Source organism: Myotis brandtii, unplaced genomic scaffold (assembly GCF_000412655.1).
Source record: "Myotis brandtii unplaced genomic scaffold, ASM41265v1 scaffold573, whole genome shotgun sequence".
NCBI classification, from domain to species: domain Eukaryota; kingdom Metazoa; phylum Chordata; class Mammalia; order Chiroptera; family Vespertilionidae; genus Myotis; species Myotis brandtii.
In genome coordinates, this window is record NW_005370145.1 from 1,302,002 (window position 1) to 1,315,980 (window position 13,979).

The 13,979-nt window shown below is 39.2% G+C and overlaps 1 protein-coding gene across 4 annotated transcripts in view; it reads left to right on the forward strand.

Annotated features, from left to right (window-relative positions):
- The window catches only part of NDEL1 (nudE neurodevelopment protein 1-like 1), a 70,118-nt gene that overhangs the window by 42,080 nt on the left and 14,059 nt on the right, over positions 1-13,979 (forward strand). For all 4 annotated transcript variants that reach the window (XM_014549849.1, XM_005878797.2, XM_005878798.2 and 1 more), the window contains exons 6-8: positions 1,857-2,030; positions 6,425-6,516; positions 10,804-10,955. In XM_014549849.1, the coding sequence (XP_014405335.1) occupies positions 1,857-2,030; positions 6,425-6,516; positions 10,804-10,955 (418 nt within the window). The remainder of the gene's footprint in view (positions 1-1,856; positions 2,031-6,424; positions 6,517-10,803; positions 10,956-13,979) is intronic.

Consider the following 13,979-nt stretch of genomic DNA (forward strand, 5'->3'; position numbering starts at 1 on the left):
ATAATTGTGGTCAGAAAAAATACAATTTACATATATATATATATATATTTTTTAGCTTCACCCGAGGACATGTTCATTGATTTTTAGAGAAAGAGACAGAGGGGGAGAGAGAGAGAAACATTGATGTGCTGCCTCCCGAACTCTCCCTGATAGGAATCCAACCTGGAATGTAGACATGTGCCTTGACTGGGAATCGAACTCTGGACTTTTTGGTGTACAGACAGATACTCCAATCAACTGATCCACAATGGCCAGGGCTAAAATTTACCATCTTAACCATTTTTAAGTATACAGTTCAGTAGTGTTAACTATATTCACATTGTTATGCAACAGATGGCTAGGATTTTTTCTATGTTGTAAAATTGAAACTATACTCATTGAACAACAACTCCCCATTTCCCCAGTCCCTGGCAATCACATTTCTCTTTCAGTTGCTAGTTATGAGTGTGACTACTTTAGATACTTCATATAAGTGAAATCACACAGTGTTTGCCTTTTGTGATTGCTTTATTTCACTTTGCATAATATTCTAAAGGTTCATCCATGTTGTGGCATGTGATAAAATTTCTTTTTGTTATAAGGCTGAATAATATTCCCTTGTATATATACCACACTTTTTGATCCATTTATCTGTGGCTGGACACTTGGGTTGCTTCCACCTCTTGGCTATTGTGAATAATGCTGCATTGAACATGGATGTGCAAATGTGTCTTTGAGATCTTGGTTTGAATTCGTTTGGATATGTATCCAGAAGTGGGATGACTTTGTATCCTTTTTTTAACATAAGCAAGTATTTTGTAGGTCTGTTGCTAACTGGAAAAGAAGATATTAATTTTGAGTTGAAAATTCAACTTTGAATGCAAGAAAAAAATTGCAACTATTTTGACTACTTCCTTTCTAAAACAAAATATGTCATAGTGACAATGAACAATACCAGTCCATTTAAAATTATAAAAATGCACTTTATTGATTTTTGCAATGATCCCTAAACTACATCATCCTATGTAATAAAGAGCTAATATGCTGATTAGACTGAACAGCCGAACGACCTTCTGGACATCCTTCCGGATGAAGCCGGGGCTGCAAGGGGCTGCGAGGGCTGTGCCCCTTCCATGATTTTCGTGCATCAGGCCTCTAGTTTCAAAAAAAAGGAAATGATAATTTTGTGTCATATATATATGTTTTTTTTAGTCCTCACCTGAGGACATGCTTAGAGAGGAAAGGAGAGAGAAAGAGAAAGAAACATTGATTGGTTGCCTGTTCTATTCCTTTTTTGTATATGGGCATAAATAACAGTTTTCTTAAGTTATAGCATTTTTCAATTCTAAAACATCATTTAAGCCTGGCCAGATGGCTCATTTGGTTAGCGCAGTGGTCGGCAAACTCATTAGTCAACAGAGCCAAATATCAACAGTACTTTTTCAAAATAGACTCGCCCAGGCCGAAAACCGACTTCTGCGCATGGGCCATGAAGTTTCAATCGCACTGTACGTGTGCACCCGCATGTGGTATTTTGTGGAAGAGCCACACTCAAGGGGCCAAAGAGCCACATGTGGCTCGCGAGCCGCAGTTTGCCGACCACTGGGTTAGCATATTATCCCGATATGCCAAGGTTGTGGGTTTGATCCCCAGTCAAGGCACATACAAGAATTGATGTTTCTCTCCTTTCTTTCTTTCTCTTTCTCCCTCCCTCTCTCTCTCCCTTTCTCATTTCTTCTCTCTTTCTTTCTCAAATAAGGAAATTTATATTTGAGAAATAATAATTTAGGAAGAAAGTCTTTATTTTATTTTAGATGACTTTGCTTTACGTATTTGCTTTTTCTAGTGAGTATTACTACCTTTGCTACGTTTTACAGATTTAAGACAAGAACTAGCAGTTCGGGAAAGACAACAGGAAGTAACCAGAAAGTCGGCTCCCAGTTCTCCAACTCTAGATTGTGAAAAGATGGACTCTGCTGTCCAGGCGTCACTTTCTCTGCCAGCAACTCCTGTTGGCAAAGGAACAGAGAACAGTTTTCCTTCACCAAAAGGTTTGTAATGTCTTTTCTTTTGTTTCTTGCTATTCTTTCTTTTGTTGTTACTCTTCACCTGAGGATATTTTTTCCATTAATTTTTTAGAGAGAGTGGAAGGGAAGGGGGAGGGAGGGAGGGAGATGAGAGACATCGTTTGGTTGCCTCTCATTGGTTGCCTCCCGCTAGGCTCAACTTGGGGCCAGGGATTGAACCTGCAACTCAGGTATATCTCCTTGACTGGGAATCGAACCTGCAACCCTTAGATGTGAGTACGATGCTCATACCATTGAGCCACATGGGCTAGGTCTGCTTTTTGAAACTATGGTAGATTATCAACTTAGAGATTTGCTGATGAAGCAGTAGTTGCTAAAGTTTAAGCAAAATTTAAGTTTAAAAGTTGGTTAAATCTGTGTGAAGAAGAAGGAATTATTTTCCTAAGCCACTCAGCCATAGGAAACAATGAGAATGCTGGCTAGGTTTAAGACAAAAGCCACTTAATAAATTGAGATTTTGAAAAGTTGAAAAGTTTTTAAAGGAAGTTTATTTTTTTATTGTAGCAGTAATATATGTTCATGCAGAAGATTTTAAAAACAGAAAAGAAAAAAGAAAAACCATCTGTAATCTTACCGTTTAAAGTTAACTACTCTTAACACTTTCGATTTTTTCTTATTTTGTGTATGCTTATTTGTGTTTGTGCCTACCTCATTACACACATTTTTTTGGGATCATATTTAAGTCTAGTTTTATTTCTTGCTTTTGCCACTTAACATATCGTGGGTAGACTAGAAGCCTTTATGCTAACATTTGAGAATTGTACATGGGATATATAGAGACTCAAGTTACCAGACTCGAGTACCATTGGCTTGGATAGGCACGTCCAGTCTATTACATGCCTCTGTAGCTGCATGCTGAATGTCATAAGTGACATTCAGAGGAACTGTTGAGTAGTGCATAGAGAATATTCCTTTTGCCATCAGCCAATGTGTTTTTTAATCCTGATAAGTAGAAAAGCCATTTAGTAGCCACTAGAATAGAACCCTGACGCTCTCAGTTCAGATTTAGTTTTTTGCAGCTTGCAGATCATATTTCAGCTACTCCTACTCCCCTATGGAAGGATCTTCCTACCCCTTTTTTAAATACAGGATTATATCTTTCATAGTGATAAAGATTTTCTGTCTGGGCAGTTAGTGTAGTAAGCTCTCTATATCTGTGCTGTCCAATACAGTAGCCACTAGCCACATGTGACTAAATTTAAGTTTTTACTAATTTAATATGAATTAAAATTAAAAAATCAGTTTTTGCTTGCATAAGTCACATTCCAAGTGCTCAGTAGCCCTTGAATAGATAACTCACCTGTTCTTGAGTTGAAATTAGATAAGGTATGTGAAAATGCTGAATAGTCAAAAGGTGTTACTAATTGTACTAGTATGTGTTGAGTGTCTTGCTGAGGGCATAGACCCAGTAGTATATAGGTTGTAGCAGTCCTCAAAAGCTTTCACTGTTCATTTTTCAGAATGGTGCTTGTGTATTTGAGGCCCTCAGAATTACTGACATTTGAAAATTAACAAAGGTTTGCTTTTACTCATTAGAATTATGCAGATGAATTCTGAAAACTTTTTATTTGAGTACTAATCAGAATAATCAGGAGCTGAAATCAAGGTAACACCCAGAGGGAGGTGTACATTCTTTTACAGCTCATTAGATTTTTCATGTGAGAACTTGGGGTAGGGGAGTGACAGTAGGACATAGAGCTTACTCTGGCACAGAATTTAGATAAGTCAACCCAAAGGCTGTAATCTTGTCCAAATAGACACACTTTTAGACTGGAACTGACAGTGTAAACTCACCTAAAAGCTGCTGTATACTGGATCATGGCAGTTTTGTGACAAGGAGATCAGCACAGACATACTAGTAGAAGCAGGAGGTTAGATAAATCAGTGACAAGGTTGAAGAACATCTCTGTGAAATGGTCTTTTTTAAAAAAAATATTTTTATTGATTTCAGGGAGGAAGGGAAAGAGAGATAGAAACATCAGTTATGAGAGAGAACCATTGATCGTCTGCCTCCTGCACGCCCCTACTGGGGATTGAGCCCACAGCCCGGGCATGTGCCCTTGACCGGATTCAAACCCAGGACTCTTCAGTCTGCAGGCCTATGCTCTATTCACTGAGCCAACCAGCTAGGGCTGAAATGGTCTGTTTTTAATTGCATTGTATTGATACAATGCCCGTTTCCAAAAAGCACTTAATACAGTTTATCATTAAAGCACAGATATAATACCTAAAGTACAAAATTTGAGGAGAATAGGGAAAGCTGAGATTCAGAAATCCCTGCCAAGGAAAGTCTAGTAGTTTATTTATATCAGTTGAGCACCTATTATGTGTCACACATTCTAGATTCTGGGAGTATAGTGGTGAATAAGACAAGTCCCTACTGTCAGTGAGATTCCATTCTAAAGGACAGAATGGTAAACAACAGCAGCAGCTGCAAAAGCATTTTACATGCTGATCAGCACTCTAGAAAACAAAAAATAATAGTTAACATTTATTAAATACTGTGCTAGGCATTTTAAAAGCATGTTAACTAGTTTAAACTTCACAACAACTTTATGAGGTAAGTTAATTATTAGCTTCTTTTGCATATGGGTAACTTACTCAAGGTCACACAGGTATCAAATGACGAGATGGATTTGTATCTAGCAGTTCCACTCAAGAGCTCTTAATCATTATGCTATTTATGTCAAAAATAAATTGGAAAAAGGTGCACAATTGGAAATCTTTGCTGAAGGGCATGGAAGAAGAGCATGAATAGCATGCTCAATACTATGATTCTGAATGGAAAGACTTAATTTTGTTGTAATATCTATTCTCCCCAAATCAATCAATAATTTAAATTTCTAATAAGAGTCTTAGGATTTTTTTTTAAGTTGTCAAGTTGATTTTAAAGTTACTCTTGAAGAGTAAATGTGTAAGAATAGCCAAGAGCCCAGCCGGCGTGGCTCAATAGTTGAGCCTGGACCTATGAGTCTGGAGGTCATGGTTCGATTCCCGGTGGGGCATATGCCTGGGTTTCGGGCTCAGTCCCCAGTGTGGGGCCTGCAGGAGGCAGCTGATCGATGATTCTCTCTCATCATTGATGTTTCTATCACTCTCTTCCTCTCCCTTCTTCTCTGAAATCAATAAAAATATATTTTAAAAAAAAAGAATAGCCAAGAAAAGTTTGAAATAGTTTACTAACAAAAAGAGGCTTTGCCCTTCAAGATACCAAAATTTATTTTAATACTATAATAACTGAAGCAGCATCTTTCTGGCAGAGTGGACTAATAATTTAATGGAGCTTGAAATATATAGGGAATTCAGTATATGGTTTTAGTACTATTTCAAGTGCTAAAACTATTTTAGTACTTTTTCACTAATTGGCTATCCATTTGGAGGGGAAATATGTAAATATTTGATGTGATCTAAGGGTAAAAAAATTTTTAGGAAAGCAATTAGGAGAAAATATGGGGAACATTTTTTATAATATTGAGGTGAGGGAGCCAAAGGCTTCCTCCCCAAAACACAAAGCTTAAAAGATAAATGTCAGCCCTGGCCGGTTGGCTCAGTGGATAGAGTGTTGGACTGAAGACTGAAGGGTCCCAGGTTCGATACTGGTCAGGGGCACGTGCCTGAGTTGCTGGCTTCGATCCCCAGTGTGGGATGTGCAGGAGGCAGCTGATCGATGATTCTCTCTCATCATTGATGTTTCTATCTCTCTCTCCTTCTCCCTTCCTCTCTGAAATCAATAAAAATATATTTTTTAAAAAAAGATAAATGTCACTCTGAGAAATACAACATAAAAGAGAAAGGGTGAATATAATTATTGTTCCCTTGCAAATTGGTTAAAGGAAAGACAACCTAGTAGGAAAAAAATGCAAAGGATAGGCAGATAATTTCCGGAAGAGATTCAAATGATTAGTTATTAAGGAAATAAAAATTAAAACAAAATGACTATCAAATTGGCATAAAAAGATGTCTAATATTATTGACGACACCACTGTACACATTGCTGATATTGACATAATCTTCTTGGTGAGCATTTTGGCAGTCAGTACCTGTTAAGGTGAAAGAAATGGGCATAGCATATCCTCTGACCCAGCAGTTCTATTTTTAGGAATCTCTTCTTCTTCAGAAATACTCATCTGGATGTTTTAAGGCTATATGTCCTTTTAGCATTATTTGTAATGATGTAAAATTGGATGTAATCTAAATACTCATCAGTTATAGAACTGTTAAACATGTTTATGGAATCTCCACTTTATCTGTAGTTTGGAATACTATATTGATTTTTTTTACATTGAATGTATACTATTTTGCAATAACAACAAAACCCAAATTGCATGTATAATCACTTGTGTTTTATTTTTCTGTAGCTATACCAAACGGTTTTGGTACCAGTCCACTGACTCCTTCAGCTAGGATATCAGCACTAAACATTGTGGGGGATCTCTTACGGAAAGTAGGGGTAAGCATTCAATTATTTATCACAAGGTGTTTCAGTTGCAAAGGTACTGAATTATTTCTGAATTTGAAGTCAGGGAAGAAAAAAGAATACCTTCCTGTGGTAATTAAACTGAGAAGCAAAAGCATCGGTGATCAGCTGAGGCTGGTCCAGATAATCACCTCCAGGGCTTGGGCTTGCTGGTGTCTCTGCAGAAGGCCCAGCGTGCTGACCTCCTAAGTCTCCACTGAGAATTCTGCATGTTCCCCATGCCTGTTTCTAAAGGACAATGAGTCCTCCATTTTTTCCTAAAATACTTCCTGCTGTATGTCCTTTTTTAAAAAATTAAGTTTTTTAAAAATTGATTTTTAAAGAGGTAGGAAGGGGAAACATCAGTGTGAGAGCGAAACATTGATCGGCTGCCTCCTGCATGCCCCACACTGGGGCATGTGCCCTGACTGGGACTTGAACTGTGACCTCCTGGTTCATAGGTTGATGCTCAACCACTGAGCCATACAGGCCAGGCGCTTATTCAGTTTTTTTACTCTGTATAATACTCTTGGACCTTATCAAGAGAGTAGTACTCTGTTGTTGTTTTTTTTTAGCACTCTCTTCCTTTAACTTTGTTCCTATTCATATGTGATCCCACAGATGGTTTACTCTGTTACTGTTGAGCATGGTGTTTTTGGCCATGGAGGAGACCTGCAGTCTGGATCAATTAAGAAATGTGACTTCTCCTTTCCTTCCTTCAGATCACTGGAAATAATAATATGATTGTGTGGATTTAAGCTTTTCTTATTCCCTCAGTGACTTGAACCTCTCTTTTCAGTAATCTACCCCTGAAACTTCCCACTATCCACCATGCCTTTACTTATTTTTTGTGTGTAAGACACTTTCTGAAAAAAGTAGAAGTTGCATTATACTTTCTTTGAAGAAGAAATGGGAGGCCAAGATACAGGGTCCTATGTTTACCTTTTCTAGCTTATGGAATTATTTTAACCATCAGATTCACTCTAAACTGCAATTTAACGTTGCTATAAATAGTAACGTGCTTAAGTCATTCATACAGTACATAGTTTTTCCTTACTTTTAAAATAACCATTTTTATTTAATTTGTTGTAAGAGTTATGGTATTTACCTTTGTAACTTGATAAAATAATGTTTTATTTTTCTGTATCTTGACTAACCAATTTTAAGCAAAAAGATGAGGACTTTAACTCACATTCTCGCAATTTTTATTTTTTGTTGTTAGTGTTTTTTGTAATTTTAAATATAAAACCTCTATTTCTGAATTTATTAGATTATATTGCAACTCCTTATTGTGTGTGTGTGTGTCTGTGTGTGTGTGTGTCTCTTTGTACCTCCTTTTACTCTCCATTGGTTAGTTCTGAAGATTGAAAATTAGTCAATAGTATCTATAGTATCATGCCCATGTGTGCTACTGTATAATCATAGAGGACAGCTGGCTCTTGGGTCATTTTATTCATATTGTTCAACAGATGGTTCAAGCATTTTGTTCTTTATCACTTACTCAGAATCATATCAGATTTTTTTGTATTGAGTGAGAGCTGACCTGTATGCCTTTTTCTTTTTTCCTAGTCTTCCTAATTACCCTTTATTTTTGTAGATAGAAAAAAATGCACTCTTTGCAGTATCTCATGCCTTCCAGCTTCTTACCCTCACTCTTTGCTGAAAGCTCTGGTACGCTTATAGGGCTGCTGCACCACCGTCGTCCTTGAATTTCTCTTCATTATATGCTATTGGATCAGCACTGTCTATTTCTGGACCCCAAGTTGTCATCTTTCTTTGTTCTTGTTTATTTTGTTTTAGTATCATAAATAAATTATTCAGAAATGGTGCATTAAAGTTGAACTTGGAGTCCTTGCATGGTTTACCTGTTTACCTGTCTCCCAAGATGTCATAAAACTTTGGTCTGCTTATCCGCCAGCTCCTGGCGTGCTCCTATGAATATTCCTTTGTCCACTGACTAGAACTACTCGGAAGCCGCATCCCCACGCTTGCATCCTCTTCCACTGAGAAATCAAGGCCATCTGACTTGAAGTTTTGTTTTCTCCTCTTCTTTTATTATTCTGTTACCTCTGTTTGTAGCTCTTCTTCCTTTTTATTTCAGTGGTAAAAGTATCATATTCGTGCTCCTGGCTAATTTTGTCCCTCTATGCTTTGGATCCCATTCCTTCTATCCTTGTCATCTTTATGTCTCCTGTATCTTCAGCTTTTTACTCTATATATGTTAATATGTATGTGTAATATTAGATATTATATACATACTTTTTTTAATCTTAGAAAGCAAAAATAAAAGCAACTATTCTTTCTTTTACCCTATCTCTCTCTTTAGCTATTATTCTAATTCTTCCTTTTACAGCCAAGCTTTTTGAAAGCATGTCTCCATTTGTTGTTAGCATTTTTTATTTGTTTTGTTTTTGTTAATCCTCACCCAAGGATATTTTTTTCCATTGATTTTTTGAGAGAGTGGAAGGGAGGGGGAGACACACACAGAGAGAGAAACAATACGAGAGAGACACATTGATTGGTTGCCTCCGGCACGCCGACCCTGGGTGCGATTGAGCTTGCAGCCGAGGTATGTGCCCTTGACTGGAGTCGAACCCGTGGCCCTTTAGTCCGAGGGCCAGTGCTCTAATCATGAGCAAAACTGGCTGGGGCTATTGTTAGCGTTTTTGACTGTATATTAGTACACACTTCCCCAGACGTCCTTGTTTCGGCTCTGTCCCTGCTCACTCCACTATAATTGCTCCTTGACGATTTCAGTGCTGTCAGCTAGAATGGATGCTATTTTGTCCTGATTTTACTTGAAACATTCAAAACCACTTTTTTTTTGGAATGCCTTCTTTCCTCTGCTCCTCTGATGCAGTGTCATGTCTGCTTCCTGTCTTCCTGCCCATTCATCTTTTTCATTTGTTAGGTCTTAATCTGCCCACCCTTTCATTGTTGATTTTATTCAGAGCTCTGTCCTTAATTTCCCCATCTTATTCACAACTATGATTTTGTCTACTTCTTGGTATATATATCTTCTAAATCTTGGTATCTAAACCACTTTATTCACTTGAGTACCAGACCCCAGTACTTGCACTTGGATGTCTCCCTGACATCTCAGATACAACTTGTGCCAGCTGCATGATAGGTGCTTAGCACATACCAGTATTTGAAGGAACGAATGAGTGTCTTGAACATAGGAGCTTTGTGGCTCTCAGTTTTTACTGTGTATGTGTACATTTAACAAGTTGCTGAAATAATGCTTATGTAAAGCTTATCCTACAAGGTCACTACCTCTCTTCTGTGTGTTCTTATTTTATAGGTCGTTGTACTTTTGTTATAGGAAAGGAGGATAGAAGACATTTGTTTTCATTTCTGTTTCTTAACAGCTTGTATTGAAATTATGGGGGGAGGATTTTGAAAGTGCATATGTTATCTGTGGATTTAATTTACTTATGCATTCCTAATTCCTTAGTATCATGGATAATAGGAATGGACTGTTTTTTGCCCTCCTTTTTTTTTTGTCACGGAGAGGGGTTTGAGTTGGTCAGAGTGTCTGTGGGGAAGGGGGAGTTGGTGATAACTGTGTGTGATGGAAATAGATGAGGAAGTCCTGTTTTCTTCATGTCGTCTGTTTGTAGAGCCTGGCAAGTGCCAGATGCCAAGAAAGGCACCCAATTTAGAGGTAAATGCTCTAAAGGTCTGGTGTCATTTTCCGGTGAATTATTTAATTATAGAAAAAGGGTATCAGACATTTATACTGTGTTCTAAGAAGTAGGAATAGTCTTTAACGTCATGTGAAGTGTTGTAAATGCTCTTATCCATTTTAATGCATTAGAAATAACTAAACTGAAATGCTGTAGAAATAATTGGCTGCTTTAAAAAATTCTCATGATATTTTTGCATTCTTTACGCATTTGCTCCCAAAACAGCCCTTCTCCATACTCATCCACCTCTAACTAGCCAACTAACAAAACTCAGAAAGACATAATGGATGGGGTCAAGAGACCTGGGGTCTGTCTTGGTCTGCTTGTGCCACATTTTTCTTATGTGAGTGAGGATATTTGTATCCCTCGGAACAGTGAGAGGAATAAGTAAAATGTTCTGAGCTCATTAGAAAGGGAGTCAGCATGAACATTTCCTTTGTCTGCTAGAAAGGTGATTGATTCTGGCTTAAGTAGCCACTAGTATCAACGGAGAGAGTAAAGTTTGAGTCTCAAAATAGAAATGGTTTGAAATGCAGATTTTTATGTGCAGCTACTGTTTTGACAACCAAATCATTCCTTCTTTCTTTTGTAGGCTTTAGAATCCAAATTAGCAGCTTGCAGGAATTTTGCAAAGGACCAAGCATCACGAAAATCCTATATTTCAGGGAATGTTAACTGCGGGGTGATGAATAGCAACGGCACAAAGTTCTCTAGATCAGGGCATACGTCTTTCTTCGACAAAGGGTAAGTTTTGGAAGTTTTAAATAATTTCAAGTATTAAAGTTACACGTTATTAAATGAGCTTACTGAAGCTTTGAAAAGATAAACTCAGTTTGATAAATCTACCTGAAGTCTGTTACCATTCAGATCTCACAGGACATGAAATCTGTTGCTGTCTTCTGTCCCCATGGAGTCTGTTGCCCTGGGAACCCTGACTCTGAGCATCTGTCCTGGAAGCAGACTCTTGGAAGGCAGCAGTGCTAGGCTCTGCCCGTGATATAGTCCTTGTTCTCAAGGCACTTACAGGCTCATAGACTTTTCTGGCAAGTATAGAATGGGGCAAAAGTAGGTTTACAGTTGTTTGTATGGACAATAATAATAATACAAGAACAAACTGTTTTGCATATTCACAACTGTAAACCTACTTTTGCACCCCCCCCACCCCAGTGTTTGTTAAGGGTAGAAGAGAACACTAGTTATGTATACATGCAAACTCTGTAACGAACGTTCTGCCTGAAGATTTTAGAAAAATATAAAACCACTGGATCAAATATAGTTTAGGAGATACAAATTTTGTATGATGTGAAGATGGTTTTTAGGGAATTGAGAAATTAAAAAAATTGTGTTAGGATTGAAGCCATGATACATCCTTTTTTTTAATTTCAGAGAGGAAGGGAGAGGGAAGGAGAGAGAGAAACATCAATGATGAGAGAGAATCATTGATTGGCTGCCTCCTGCACGCCCCCCACTGGGGATCAAGCTTGCAACTGGGCATGTGCCCTTGATTGGAATCAAACCCAGGTCCCTTTAATACGCAGGCGACGCTCTATCCACTGAGCCAAACCAGCTAGGGTGTGATATATCTTTAATGCAAAAAAATTTCAATTGGTGCAGAAGTACATAAAATAAAAAGTAAATGTTTTTTGTTTTCACACTATTTTTTACATTTTTATAGTTATTTTTAGTTATGTACAATTATATGTATCTTCTATAAGCTTTTAAGATTTATGAGATTATACTTCAGATATTCTTTAACATGCCTATATGATTTATATTGCCAGTATCTTTTCATGTCAGTACATACTACTCTACCTCAATTTAAAAAACTAAAACATTGCATGGTTATACTCTTTTATGGGTGTGCCTTAATTTAGGGAACTAGTTAAATAGTTAAGACCTGTGGTCTGGGGATGCTGACCATGTTACCCAAGGTAGCTGTTATTAGAACAACGACTGAGGCAGCGCCATCCCTTGGCACGGTCTCTGCTTTGAGTCGTAGAGGCTGCTCATTCTTGTCCTGTGAAAGCAACACAGATACAACTCGAGAAATTTTCCCAATTTCTTAAAGGAGGTTGTATGTTCTGCTTTCCTATGTAACTGTGGCATTTTTCCGGAGGGCCTGAGAGATTCTACCTTCATGTATACATATTTCTTTAAGGAGAGCATTCTAAAATACCAATATATAAATCAGAACTTTATTTTAACCATTGGGATTCCTCGGGGGGAGTAAGTATAAAATTAATTTTCCTCAGGTTTAGGAGTTTCAGGCAACCTTGAGGAATGCTCATTTTTATACAATAATGATAAGTGGAATAAATAGGTATTTGACATTAAATTGCCATTTGCCCCAAACAATACAGGGATAGTTTAGGGGTGCCTAATTATTTTTTTCTGTAACCTGTAATTACCTCCAGTAGAGTAGTTATTAGTCTCTACCTGGAATCATGTTTCTTTCCTTGGGCACCTTATGACGTGAGAATAGGCATGGACCAGAAACAGGTTGGTTGGACAAATAGCTTTGCATGTAGAAAGTCCTTAGAACAGTCATGACGAAGGAGGAATAACAGTCAGTTCAGGCTCACTGCTCCGGTCTTCGTTAGAGACTGGCTTCCATTTGACCCCTGATGCAGAGCACAGTGATTGCCCAGAGGTGAACCCATTCTTAGGTAGATGCAGAGGCTTCAGGTGACCTGCAACCAGGCGTGGGCCTTGGGCACTGTGTGGAGCCCCACCTCCCGCCCTCTGAGAAGCATCCTGGATGCAGTGCAGGCTTTACTCCTGCACTGCACCTGGAAATGTACCGCTCGATAGAAAGTTGCAGATGATATTTAATTTTGGTTTAAATAGTACACATTTTTAACTATTGTTTCTATTAAGAATTCAGTATGCTTTTGTGGGTTGGTCTTTCCTCAAGTGTTTAGTTTATATGACAAATAGGTTGCTTATACACATTCAAATATTAACCTATTGCTTGAGTTGCATTTGTCTAGTTGCCATATTCCTATAGCTCTCTTTTGTGGGGTTTTGCTGTGTTCTTACTTCCTTGCTGCTTTACTTTGATTCTGGCTTCCTTCTGACCCACCTGGCTTTTTACCTCTGGCCTTTCTTCCTGCAGACCTATCCTATGTAATAAACAAGGTGGCTGCCTATGACCAGGCCGGCAGGGGGTTAGTGAGGGACGACCAAATGACTGAACAGCAGGCTGCATGGGGCGACCAGGCCGGCAGGGGGGGTGGCAGTTGGGGGTGACTAGGCCGGCAGGAGGGGCAGTTGGGGTGACCAGGCTGGCGGGGGGACAGTTAGGGGTGACCAGGCCGGCGCAGTGGGGCAGTTGGAGGCTACCAGGTTGGCAAGGGGGGCAGTTAGGGGTGACCACACTGGCAGGCAGAGCCAGTTAGGGGTGATCAGGTTGGCAGGGGGGCCAGCAGGGGTCATCAGGCAGGCAGGGAGGTGAGCAGTTAGGAGCCAGTGGTCCCGGATTGTGAGAGGGATGTCTGACTGCCGGTTTAGCTTTGATCCCCAGGATTGGGCCTAAACCCGCAGTTAGACATCCCCCGAGGGGTCCCACATTGGAGAGGTTGCAGGCTGGGCTGAGGGGACCGTCCCATGGCAGGGGGGTTAGTGAGGGACGACCAAATGACTGAACAGTAGGCTGCATGGGGCGACCAGGCCCCGGGGGGAGCCGTGAGGGGCAACTATGCCAGCAGGGGAGGCAGTTGGGGGTGACCTGGCCGGCAGCGAGAGGGGGCAGTAAGGGGTGACCAGGTC